The sequence below is a fragment of the Colletotrichum siamense genome (assembly GCF_013390195.1).
Source record: "Colletotrichum siamense strain Cg363 chromosome Unknown KSG_Cg363_contig09, whole genome shotgun sequence".
Lineage (NCBI taxonomy): Eukaryota > Fungi > Ascomycota > Sordariomycetes > Glomerellales > Glomerellaceae > Colletotrichum > Colletotrichum siamense.
This window is the reverse complement of record NW_023501022.1, coordinates 3,598,624-3,610,801: the sequence shown is the minus strand read 5'-3', so window position 1 is coordinate 3,610,801 and position 12,178 is coordinate 3,598,624. Positions and strand designations below refer to the sequence as shown.

Here is a 12,178-nt window from a genome sequence, read left to right as displayed (position 1 = left end):
TGAGGGTGGTTAGACATGTAGGGGGTGGTTGGAGTAAGGGGGACCTCTCATGTATCCCTGGTCATACAAAAATTCACAAAAGAATTCTTCACAAAATGTGCCGCCGAAGAACAGCGTTTACGACCAACAACAAAGACTAAACTTTCCAACAGCTGACAACACCAAACAACCTCGTTCATGAAGAGACCAGCATGAAAAACCTCACCAACATAACCGCTCTCCCCTGGCAATGTTCCTTGGTTACATGTTTCTCGAAGCGCTCAATATTTTTGACACTGCTATGCTGCCCTCAACGTCTCAGTCGAAGCAGTCGCAGCGCTAAACGGCCGAAGCCAGCTTTGAGGCCCAAAGACAGGAATATAGTAATATAGGTTCTTGAAAACTCCAGTAGTATATAATGGTGCATCACATTGTGAAAGGCACCTCTCAATGAACTCCTCATTCAGTCACTGAACTATCACTTTGTATCCTTATCCGCGCACTCTTTTCATTTGTCCATACTCACGCTGCGACGTTGAGCATCCGTCTTTCGGAAGCTTCTATATCTCGTTTTCATCACACACAGTGCTGGTCACTTGTTCAAATTATTACTCAGCCATGTTCAAAAGTCGCAAGGCCAATCCCAACAAGGACTTCAAGCCCGATCCCAAACAAGTAGCTGAGCTGCAGAAAAAGTACACTGGCCTTGAAGACGACCTCTCCTATCGCCAAGGCCATACCATCGGCAACAAATACGAAGCATACAAGAAGGCTGCAGGCAAGGCCGCAACATCAACAACGACTTATAAAGCGACAGCCAAACCATTGGAGAAAAAGACAACGCCTTACGACCCGATTGATCCGGCCTTTGGTCCCGTCATGAACAAGTTCTATACCAGGAACAGTCATCAGATTCTGGAACCTTTGGCAGGTGCTGCAGCTACAGACACAGCATTGTAAGCGATTTCGAGCTTTCTCCTGAAGATTTTATCTAATACCTATGTGGTAGCCATGCAGATCGACGTGAGTCGTTCAACAATCGGTACCAAGACGTCTTGGTAGCCAAAAGTCAGTGGGAGGGCCATGTCAAACAAGCCGCGAATGCTCGCGCGAGCGCACAGAAATGGATCCCAGTTCATGGTCTTCATCACATGTATTCAAATGCCCCATAGAGTTCTCAAACTCGTACCATGGGAACGAAGTATTCATGTGAATGGAAATATTGCCGTCAAGTGGCTTGTTGAACCCTTGTATGACAGATATTGAACTCGTAGTTTTCGATTTGGGATTTGTGCCGTGGATTATCGTGGTCTCCCAGAAATATTTGATAATGCGGATGCTTTTGACATAATTTGCCAATGGCTGCGCGGCGTCTTGGCCATTCCAGCTACTCAAAGACAGAATTCCATTTGCGTCTGAAAAGAATATCTCTCGATTGTTGTGCCGAAGTGTTTGACATGAAAAGTCCTGAAGTAAGAAAGGGCTATGACAAAATTCATCTAGATCGTAAGAGGATTCTCAATTCAGGCCAGGATGACTGTCATATCGGAATCCTTCGGGGTTGTGGGTCAAATCCCCGTCAGCACCGCCGTCATTACGGCCCCGATTGTGCGGGTCTTCCGGTGCCAACCGGGTAAGAGACCGATCGGATATAACCGCGCCGACTTGGGGCCGGCATCCATGAACCACTTGTCTTCCGCGGCTTCACAAGCTGGTAGCGCCAATCGATGTCTCACATCCGGTCTTTCATCCTGGGTCGGAAAGCAGCGCGGGGTTAGGGGTAACCTCAACACAAGTTACCTCTCTGCTCACCTCATGCTTTAGTCATGGTCAAGCTGAACAGGATAGCCCACGACAGGCGCAAAACTCTAGCAAACCGAGGGAAACTCTCCCTCTTGGAACGGTTGAGTTCATCTCACATGCATTCCCCGCGAGCCAACGTCGATGAACACACAGCGCCAGCAGTCTGGTCGTTCTCGAACCACCCACCCCGCGGAGAGAAAAAAGCTTGGCCGCGCAGGGCGCTCCTTGGCAAAAGCTTGCCCACTAAGCTCGTAATAAGCAACCCTGAACAGACTGCTGAAGACCGTTTGACGTCCGTTAGAGACTCGTGGCCGGACTTTTCGTGCGGACGGTCGGCGCGCGAGGACTGCCGAACGGTATATAGCGACCGCTTCGCATTTTCGTATTCGATGTCATGATATGCGGGGTGGGTTTGGTTAATCACTCCTTTTCTGTGATAATTGTAAGACATCGATTCTTACTTTTACGACTGCATGCAGGAGTGGTGCGACCTCGCTTGCTGAAGCCGGCTGAGGGCCTAAGAGGTACGCACGCGTGTTATTCCTGTGTAATTCATCGCGTTCTTCTCAAGACGTGTTCATGCCCACCGTGTACTTTGGTCATCAAAGACGACACTTCCAAGACTCGTTTAGAACTATTCGCAATGGTAAACATCAGAGAAGCAGCCCGCGCCGCCATCACAGCCTACGGCCTTGCCACGGAAAAGGGCGGAAACACCTCCGTTCCCCTACAAGAGGTCGCTGCCTCGTTAGCAGCTTTCTACCTCACGAACTTTACCAGCTTTACACTCGGAGAGGTCACAGTCTTGCCTGATGACCCAGTACCAGGCGTCTTCAAACAACTCCGACTGCTAAACCAAAGCGGCATCGGCACCGACATCAGACCTCGCGGCGGAAGAGTCGAGGTCGTCTCCGCAGAGAGCGCAATCTGCTTCGTCTCATTCGAGATTTACCCCAAGACGCGAAAGATCGACAAGTGGTCATGGACCAACGTGTACGGATTTCGCTTGGAACAGGGGCGGAGCAACGGGCTCGACGGTGGCTGGGAGTTCACGAACGCCGACCAGGAGTACGAATCACTGCTGCAACGAGTTCCAAACTTCTACGCAGGTGGGCAGGTGGGATAGAATGGTAACTGGGTCTTTTTGTATTATCCGATTACAATGTCTATGAACAAGGACCGAGACCTGTACATCGCGAGAAATCGCGGAGGGCTCATAATACAACCACATTTTGACAAGCTAGCCATCTACAGCAACGCAGCCGCACCGAGGGCAACACCAGCCATGAGGCCGAACATGTTGGACACGCCAGCGGCAGCGCCGTTGGGAACGCTGGTAGGCGAGCCGGAGGCGCCAGCGCCGGTGCCAGTCGTCCTGCTGCCAGACCTGCCAGTCGTAGCAATGGTGCCGTTGCCGGGTGCCGCGGTAGTGGCCGCCATGGAGCTGGTGACGGTCAGGAGGGTGTCGGTCTGGACCTGGACGTCGTCCGACTTGCTGCCGCTCATGGAGCTGCTGTCGGCCGCCGCGGTGACGGAGGCGGAGCCCGAGGCCGAAGCAGTCGAGTCACCCTTGGGGGTCATGGTCGTGACGGTGGCCTGGGTAGACTGGGCGACAACGGCGGAGGTGGTCTTGAGGGGCAGGAAGGACGGGGAGTAGGTCTCGGTACCCTCGTAGGAAGGGCATCCCGGGACGGTCGTCTTGGGAGGGGCGCGGCCGCCACCGCAGTCGAGAGCGGCGCAGATCTCGCCGGTGTCGGGGACGTAGTAGACGCGGGTTGCGTAGGGAGTGCCGCCGCCGGAAGGCGTGACGACCGAGTCGGAGGATGTGCAGCCGGTGAGGTCGGTCTTGGCCAGAGCGGTGGAGGCCAGGATGGCCATGGTGGCGAGGTATCTGAAAGACATCTTGAAGGTTGGTTGGCTTGGGTGTACTGTATTAACGGTATTAACGAAAGTGATTATGCTTGATTTGGATGTAAAAGAGTGTAGTGATCCGGTGATGGAGTCTTCAGGTATTAGATGCCAGGCTGTCGAGGACGGATAGAGAGAAGGGGAAATATGTTGTGCTCGTCGTTCCAGAGATCCATTTATCAAGAATTTCAACCCAAGATCAACACCTGCCTTATGGCTTAGCTCCAGGCCCAGCGGCGCCCCTAGACGATACTAAGCGGGTCGCGCGACGGGATTCGCGCGCCACCTCATCTCGGAAATCGTCCTAGCGGTGATTTAGAGCATCCTTTCACGGGCACTTCAACGGTTTTCGTGACGATGTGGCTGTGATGATCTGTCTCAGAAGTTTGCCGACGGATCCCGTATTCATGTAGTTTTGGCGCCGATTCATCCGTTTGATGGATAAAGCAATTCTTGTGTGACGGCCCCAGCAAACGGGGCTAGTTTGTAGTCCCGTATTTTGAAGGTATGCTTGAATAATAACGCGGATTTCGTGAAGGACCAAAAGAGGACTGTGCCTCCCCCTGACGGGATTCCGCCGCGAGACTGGTCCAGAACGGGCGAATGAGGCGGGGGACATGTACCCGAACTGGGATCTCGATCCTTGCATGATGGTATTTGCTAGCTTGAGCACTTTGGAATTGCGCTGGTTTTTGTTTGTGTTGGTAAGGCCAATGGATCAAAAATCCCATTGAAAAAGCAAGGAGGAAACCAGGCATTCGGGCTGTGCTGCCTGGCTTTGCCCCTGAATGAAGCGCTCGCTCTTCTCGGTCCCGAGATTCGAGAAGGCGACCTGCCATGTAGCCCAATCAGCTCGAATCTCATGTTTTTGTCAAAGCCAAAGACACCAGAACGCGATGGATGTAGACAGAATATTCCGCGCTCATTCGTATGGAAACAAGATGAAAGCTTCACGTCCTGTGTGTACCGTTGCTCAGGGCGCCATCATCAACTTCAACGCGCCACCACTCAGTAAGGGGCTGGAACAGCATGAGGGTCAAAGATGTCTGTGGGAACCTTCATGAACGCGGGAAAATTGAGCTGGTGAGCCTCTTCTGACTCGAGATGGTCGCGAAGTCATGTGAGATGGATGAAGTCGTTGCGACGCAGGTGGGCTATCTCGGCCGGATCAGCCGACCGAAGATCGGCGGTGAGTTCGGAGGTTCACGATGAAGGTTTCCCCAGATGGTCCGTGATAAGCACCACGAGGAGAATTACAGGGGGCCCGCTGCTGCCAAAAATGCTTCGCTTCAGCGCACCTTTCCACTACGGTCGCTATCGGCCCCACCTATTTCCTCTCCCGCCCCTGTCCCAGACACCGGCATCCCTCCCGGCACCGATAAGCCACCCCGCGACGCCCACAGTTTCTTGTCCCGCCTCCGTGTCTTGTCTTTAACCTCTGCTCCCCCGCATCTGTCATCGTCATTGCTGGATCCAACGTCTTGGTACTCAACCTCATCTCTTGGCTTTCGATCTGTCACGCAATCTCCATCGACCATGGCGACTCATGCTTTGCCCGTGCGTTTGAACCCGTCCAGCCATTCTGACGGCGACTGGGTTGACCTTAATGATGGACAACATGCCCCGACTGTGGCCGCCACGGCCGAGTCAGAGTCAATGACGGAGCGCATCCAGCGGGTCAGCTTTGATGAGAAGAACCTGTTTAAATTTTACAGCATCAAATTCTCACCAACCCGGTACCATCGATTGAAGAAGTACTACTCTGAGGAACTCGACGATCTGTTTAAGGCGCCCTTTGATACTTATAATCAAGAAGACAAGGTGGACTTTTTGCTCCTTCGAAACTATCTCAGGCGCAACCTACGTGTACTGGAATTAGACCGCCAGCGAGATGAGCAGGTTCGCCCGGTCTTGCCCTTCACCCAGACCATCATCGACATGGTCGAGGACCGTCAGCGTCTGGTCCCCGTAGACAGCAAGCAGACCGCCATGATCCTCAATAATACCACCAAAAAAGTCCAGGAAACAACCAAGGCCATTCTATCAAACGATATCAAGGCGAACGAATCAACCTTTGCTAGGGCCATGAGCACAGTTGACCAGCTTCGCGGCCATGTCGACGAGCTTTATGGCTTTTACTCTCCATACGACCCACTCTTCCCATGGTGGAATGAGGCACCAAAGAAGAGCTTTGATGAAGCCCTCGCGGGAATAAAGGCCGCATTGGAGGCCAAGTTGAACGAGAAAACTGGGCCCGGGTCTATCCGTGCTGCAGTCGAACCGATTGGGCGTGATGGCCTGCTCAATGAGCTCGAAGCGGAAATGATCCCCTACACGCCTGAAGAGCTCCTCAAACTGGCTAAAGAACAGTACGATTGGTGCGAGAGGGAAATGAAGAAGGCTTCAAGGAGCATCAAACGCGACCAAGTGGGCTCCATTGGGCCGGATGCCACCGTATCGGCGTAGGTACCACCGATACGATTTCCAGAAAAGGAACTAATATCTCTTTCACAGCGATCAAGCTGACGACGGCTCACCGGGGTTTGGCGACAACTGGAAGGCTGCGCTCGAGTATGTCAAGAACAGTTATGTCGAACCTGGTCAACAACCAGAGCTTGTTCGACAGCTGGCTCGCGAGGGCGAGGATTTCGTTACCAAACATGACCTTGTCACGGTCCCCAGCGTTGCCGCTGAGACGTGGCGCATGTTCATGATCTCAGCGGAGCGCCAGAAGGAGTCGCCATTCTTCCTTGGTGGACCTTCGATTCTTGTCTCTTATCCCACCGCAGAGATGGATCACGACTTGAAGATGATGGTGATGCGCGGGAACAACCCCCACTTCTCTCGAGCGACGGCGTTCCACGAGCTCATCCCGGGGCACCGACTTCAGCTGTTTATGGCGAAGCGCCACCACCCGTACAGGAAGCTCTTCGAGACGCCGTTCTTTGTGGAGGGTTGGGCCATGTATTGGGAGTTCGTCTTCTGGAACAGAGGCGACTTCTTCGTCTCCCCCGAAGACAAGATCGGTACCCTCTTCTGGCGCATGCATCGATGCGCTCGAATCATCTTCTCACTCAAGTACCACTTGGGCGAAATGACACCTCAAGAGTGTGTCGATTTGCTCGTCGACTGGGTCGGACACGAGCGTTCCAACGCTGAAGGCGAGGTCACGAGATCATTTGGAGGCGAATACTCGCCGCTTTACCAGGCAGGATACATGCTGGGCGCGTTCCAGATGTACGGCCTAAGGGAGGAGGCATTGATGAAGGGGTTGATGGGCGAGAAGGAGCTCCACGACAAGATCTTGAGAGCGAATACGATGCCGATCGAGCTGCTGCGAGCGCTTGTGCTGAACAAGCCGCTGACCCCAGATTACACGGCTAAATGGAGGTTCTACGACTCAGTGTAAGACTAACTTGAACATATAAACCATGTGGCACCCGCCTCAATCTTGTACGTACGATATATCTCTTCCAAAACATCTTAAGCACCAATTTCTAGACATTTTTATCCCATCTCTCCGCTTCCCCGGACTGTCACCCCACAGACCCGGAGACCCATGCCGCTGGAAATGCGGGGAGCGTTGCGGGGCGCCTCGGCCTTTCGGGCCATCTCGAGCGGGAGACGGGCAATCTGACATGGAACCATAACTACACCAGCCTCCGCCCTACATCACGCGGGCCCAACTACCACAAACCCGCAATCTGTGGTTCCAGTCAGCAGTCTCGTCCAATGTCTGGTCATGGATAACGGAGCAGAGCTTGGCCACCAAGGCGAAGCCACCGACGCGGCCCATGACGACTCCGGCGGCGCCTCGGAGGCCGCGGCGGCCCTGGCTTGCAACTGCTGCCGGCGCCGCAAGCTGCGATGCTCCCGGGAGGTGCCGAATTGTCAGCAGTGCCGCAAAACTGGTGGGTCTGATAGGATGTTGGGCTTCCTGTTTTGGTAACTGATTCGTTGTAGGAAGTGAATGCGTGTATGAGTCCAAGAGATCCAAGCCTGGGATGAAGGCCGGGGCTATTGAGAATCTCCATCGCAGACTGGGTCAGTCTCTTGGTCACAGTTGCGTGGTTCAATGGTTGACGAGTTATTTCAGATGCCTTGGAGAGAACTGTTCACCAGCAGAGGGCGAATCCCCCGGACCGAAGACAGTCTGGGTCGGATACGTCTCCCAATCGAGACACCCCTGGTAGTACTACCGATCTTGAGAAGAATGCTTACAACATCATGTCATTCTTCGCCAAAGAGCTACAGAAGTTCAACGCAAAGTCCTCTAGGCCAATCAGCGGAGCACATCTCCAAGGGGGGGATGACCAGCTACCACGGACGAAGCGTCGTCGTCTCGAAAATCATGATGAAGCATATCCTTCACGTGGTAGCAATATGCTAGTTCTGCCGGAGGAAGAGATCCTTCAAGTCGTATTCCAAGCCTACTTCTCACACGTTCATCCGTGGATCCCAATCTTACATGAAGCTACATTCCGTCGACGACTTGCTGAGCCTCATGATTTCGAAGCATTGAGGGTGGTGTTACACGCGATGGTCTTAGCCGGTTCCCGGTATATTGCTGATGAGGATACCGCCACGACTGCCTTTGGAAACCCGCAACAGCGAGTGATGGCAAGAGACTGGGTCGTGTCCCAAGCAATGAAACATCTCACCGTCGAAAGTCTACAGGCTCTAATCATTGTCGCCTTCAATGACGTAAGGTTTCTCTGCTCACTGCTCGCGACTATAGCTGACTAGCCCTTGCAGATCGGAAGCGGCGAGGCGGCTCAAGCCTGGTCTCTCGTAGGCTCACTTACACGGACCGTCGAGTACCTTCAACTCACAATCGAGCATGACGACGCGGAGAGACTTTCCCTATCTCAACCTTTCGTTTCGTTGCCGCCACCAGATAACTGGACCGAAGCCGAGGAGCGGAGGCGGGTCTTTTGGAACGTATTCAAACTCGACCGACTCATCTCCGTCACCATGGGTTGGAACACCAGCCTCACCTCCGACGACGTCCACTGCCGCCTCCCATGCGACGGCGTCCTCTGGAGAAAAGAAGACCGAGTCGTCACCCCGTACTTCGGCATATGGGACAAAGCCGCCGGGCGCATCGGAAATCCGATCGCCTTCATACCCTCACACTACGCCCAAACATCCCAAATCACCACCGAAGAAGAGACCCAGACCCCATCCGAGGCCGGTACCTCCCCCGGGGCCCAGATCCCCAGCGTCGACATGTCCACCGTCGGCGCTTTCGCCTACTGCATCGAAGCAACCGAGTCTCTCAGCCGCGTCACGAGCTACTTCCTCCAGCAAAAGGTCAACATGCGAGACCAGCGGGACATCAGCAGCTGGCTCACCCGCTTCAAGGAGCTCGACCTGCGCCTAGTGCATTGGAAGATGCTGCTCCCGCAGAAGTGGAAGGCGAACATGGCCCGCCAGTCGACGCGCATGGACCCGAACCTAACGCTGGCGCACGTCACGCACAACACGTCCATGATCCTACTCCACCAGCTCATCGCGTTCCCGCCGCGGGAGTGGGCTTTCCGGGCTCGGTTGCCGAGTATTTTGAGCATCGACACGTGCCAAGCTGCAGCTGTCGAGATCGCCATCATTGCGGAGAATTACCTGAAGCATGCCCCGCCGACGATGCCTGTGTCCAGCCAATTTGCGTTCTGTATTTACGTGGCTGCCAGGGTGTTACTCCTTCGATGGAAGTATGATCTGGGCGGGGAGCTGGTGCCCGAGTTCTGGTCTCTGGTCCAGATCCTCGACGAGATGGCCGGCCGGTGGGCTGGTCCTCATAGTCTCGAGCCGGCAAGGGACAACTTGGCCGGCAAGTATTCTCGGAAACTCACCGAGATGCATTCCCGATGTCGCGAGGATGCATCGTACAACATCAATGTGTTAGGGTACACCACCGAGATCGACCACACCAGCTCCAAGGATCCGCCAGTATTCCCGCAACCAGCTCGGAACGGTGCCGCAAACCAAACCGCATCCAATCAAAGATTGAACAACGCAAGAGTTGATCCTAAGTTGTTACCGGCGACAGAGCCACGACAGGGCATGGCCCCCAATACCGACAGCATAGTGGTCGCTCAGCAATTCGCCCCTCCAGTCGTAAATCCCAACCCAAACTCGGGCGGAATCATCGTTCACCCAGCGATGGAGGAGAACGGCGTGGAGACAATGACCCAGTCCAATATCTTTCACAGAAGCAGCGTAGGAAGCGGCGAACTCAGCAGCATATCTCAAATGCTCCTCGACCAGCAATTCGTCGACATGGACCGGATCATCAGCTTCGACGACGGAATTTTCGGCACCGAATACGAAGGCGGCGGGTGGTAAACTTGTAATCATCTCTATTTCTGCCTACTTGTACATCAATAGCCGTGTCTATACCATGCTCATGTTCAAAAGCCTGTTTCCGAACTCCACGAAGTAGTAGTCCCCGTACACAAGACCGTGGTTGGCGTACCTGCGCCTCGCGTTCTCGTTGTTGTTTGCGGTGCCGTGTTTGAGGATACCATCAAAGTACTTTCCGGCTGTCGAGTCCTCTATTGTGATGCCTCTATGGATGTCGTCTCTGGTGAACTGGGCCTTCTCAGTGGCGAGTGAGTGGTCGATGGTATCCGTGACGATTTCAATGGCCGCGTCGAAGAATCTGCGGCTTAGGGAGTGCTGTTGAACGCTTCTCAGGGCCTGGGAAAGTAGCAGCATGCCATTTGCGGCGATTACCCCGGCCGAAGAGTCTCGAAGGGGGTTCGATAGGTCTTGAACAGGGGCGTCGAAGTCCCAGAGGGGGACCCTGCGACCCTTGGTCCGTCTCTCTGTACCATCGACAAGGATGTCATCGTGACTGAAGACTGGAATATCCACGCAAGCTGGTGCGGTGTCGAGTCTGTACAAGAAGTACTCTGCCACCCCACATGCTGCCTCCAGGAATACCCTGTCCTTTGTCCATAGGTATGTTTGAGCATACCCTAGGATTGCCCATGCCTGCCCGCGACTCCAGGTCGAATCGTTAGAGTACCCCTGTGCCGTCCATCTCCATTTTAGATCTCCGGTAGCTGGATCGATGTTGGATACATGGCATGTTGAGTAAAGCTGGCCTTTGTACCCGTCCTTGGCCAACGTCCTGGCAGATTCTGGCCGGAAGTGGGTGCGGAGAAGCGTGCGTGCGTGCGTGGTTGCGATATCTGCCAGAGACGTGTCTCCTGTATGCGCAGATGCGTAGTAGAGAAGATCTAGGTTGCAGAGACTATCAATGATGGCGAGGAGATTGGTGTTCATGTCGGTGACTGTGATATCCTTCTTAAGAAGACAATCCCAACTGCGAATCGCGCCCGCGGAGGGGATATATCGAGTTGCCAGACTGTGAGCAGCCCGAACGATAGACTCAAGACTCCTCTGATTAGCGGTAAGCTCCCAGTCTCTTTGAAGAGCGGGCATGATAATGAACCCAATGTCGTGGGTATCCGTCCTGCTAGCCATGCCATGCAGGGGATCAGCCCAGATGCTGCATAAGTTCTGCAGATGCGCGCGCAGGCTTGCAACGTCGAGCTGCGACCCTGCGTTCTGAAGATGCATGGTCTGCGGGTACTTGATGGTGCGCTCCAATAGGGCGTACAGTGTCCCCGGGAAGAAGCCGCATGTCCAGAAGTCCGGGTCGCGAAACTCGTACTGGCCGGTGTGCGGACCCTCTTGTGGAACAATCTCGGGGAAGGCTATCGGAGTCTTGCGCACTTCGTTCGAGGTGTATATGAGCTTGTCTTCGAGAGATTTAGTTGCGGTGCGGCAAATCTTGGCTGTAATGCTTTCTTCGAAGAGCTCGTGAAGGCGACTTGCAAGCGTGGGGTGTGGTTGTGAAGAGCCCAGCTCCTCAGGCTCGGCAGCTTCGGACCATGAAGTCTCGCTGGTTTGGTCCATGGAGAGGTCCTCTTGTGTGGGTGATGTTGGTGGCTCAGAAGACAGGCCGTCGTGTCGACGCGGGTCTAAGTCCCTTGAGGTCGTTGGTGCTTTCTCGTGGACACATGCGCCCATGATTTCCGTAGGTTCGAACATGTTGGAAAGATGCGACGATGACGCAAAGATGGTGAATATTCGTCTCTCAGGTCATGTGTACGTGAAGTTGAGGTGTTCAATGGTAGAGCCATCGTTGTACTTTAGTACTCAGCCCTTCAACATTGCGCCATTGGTAATCAATCGCAGCTTGAGACGAATACGATGTACGGCCCGTCGAAGCGAAGATTCGCATTCCTCTCGTCGGATCACGGCCGATCTCTCGGTTCAATCAGTTCGCGATGTATGCTTTGTCGATCGTTTGACTTACATGCAGTGGTCGGGGTAAACATGTCCCATACCCCCGAGGGCATTCCTCCGAAGGATGCATTGCAGACCCTGGTAGTGGCTCGCGACTTGCTTCCCCGGTTCTCCACACCCCGCATCTAGGCCTATCTCTCTTCGAGGGAGGATTTGCGGGGGAATTAGG

General features: G+C 54.1%; 5 protein-coding genes across 5 annotated transcripts; 3 read left to right on the top strand and 2 right to left on the bottom strand.

Annotated features, from left to right (window-relative positions):
- Positions 1-2,425: 2,425 nt before the first annotated feature.
- On the top strand, positions 2,426-2,908 carry CGCS363_v013673 (uncharacterized protein; the record flags this gene model as incomplete). Its single annotated transcript, XM_036645522.1, has 1 exon — positions 2,426-2,908. The coding sequence occupies one exon, from the start codon at positions 2,426-2,428 to the stop codon at positions 2,906-2,908; it is 483 nt and encodes a 160-aa protein (XP_036489557.1).
- Positions 2,909-3,030: 122 nt separating this feature from the next.
- On the bottom strand, positions 3,031-3,684 carry CGCS363_v013672 (uncharacterized protein; the record flags this gene model as incomplete). The annotated part of the gene is made up of 1 exon (XM_036645521.1): positions 3,031-3,684. One exon carries the CDS (start codon positions 3,682-3,684, stop codon positions 3,031-3,033), a length of 654 nt encoding a protein of 217 aa, XP_036489558.1.
- A 1,542-nt stretch (positions 3,685-5,226) lies between these two features.
- Positions 5,227-7,099, top strand: CGCS363_v013671 (uncharacterized protein; the record flags this gene model as incomplete). The annotated part of the gene is made up of 2 exons (XM_036645520.1): positions 5,227-6,152; positions 6,205-7,099. 2 exons carry the CDS (start codon positions 5,227-5,229, stop codon positions 7,097-7,099), a joined length of 1,821 nt encoding a protein of 606 aa, XP_036489555.1.
- Positions 7,100-7,432: 333 nt separating this feature from the next.
- Positions 7,433-10,035, top strand: CGCS363_v013670 (putative transcriptional regulatory protein; the record flags this gene model as incomplete). The annotated part of the gene is made up of 4 exons (XM_036645519.1): positions 7,433-7,601; positions 7,654-7,734; positions 7,787-8,394; positions 8,446-10,035. 4 exons carry the CDS (start codon positions 7,433-7,435, stop codon positions 10,033-10,035), a joined length of 2,448 nt encoding a protein of 815 aa, XP_036489556.1.
- Positions 10,036-10,083: 48 nt separating this feature from the next.
- Positions 10,084-11,751, bottom strand: ugl-1 (Unsaturated chondroitin disaccharide hydrolase; the record flags this gene model as incomplete). The annotated part of the gene is made up of 1 exon (XM_036645518.1): positions 10,084-11,751. One exon carries the CDS (start codon positions 11,749-11,751, stop codon positions 10,084-10,086), a length of 1,668 nt encoding a protein of 555 aa, XP_036490136.1.
- Between the last annotated feature and the right edge of the window lie 427 nt (positions 11,752-12,178).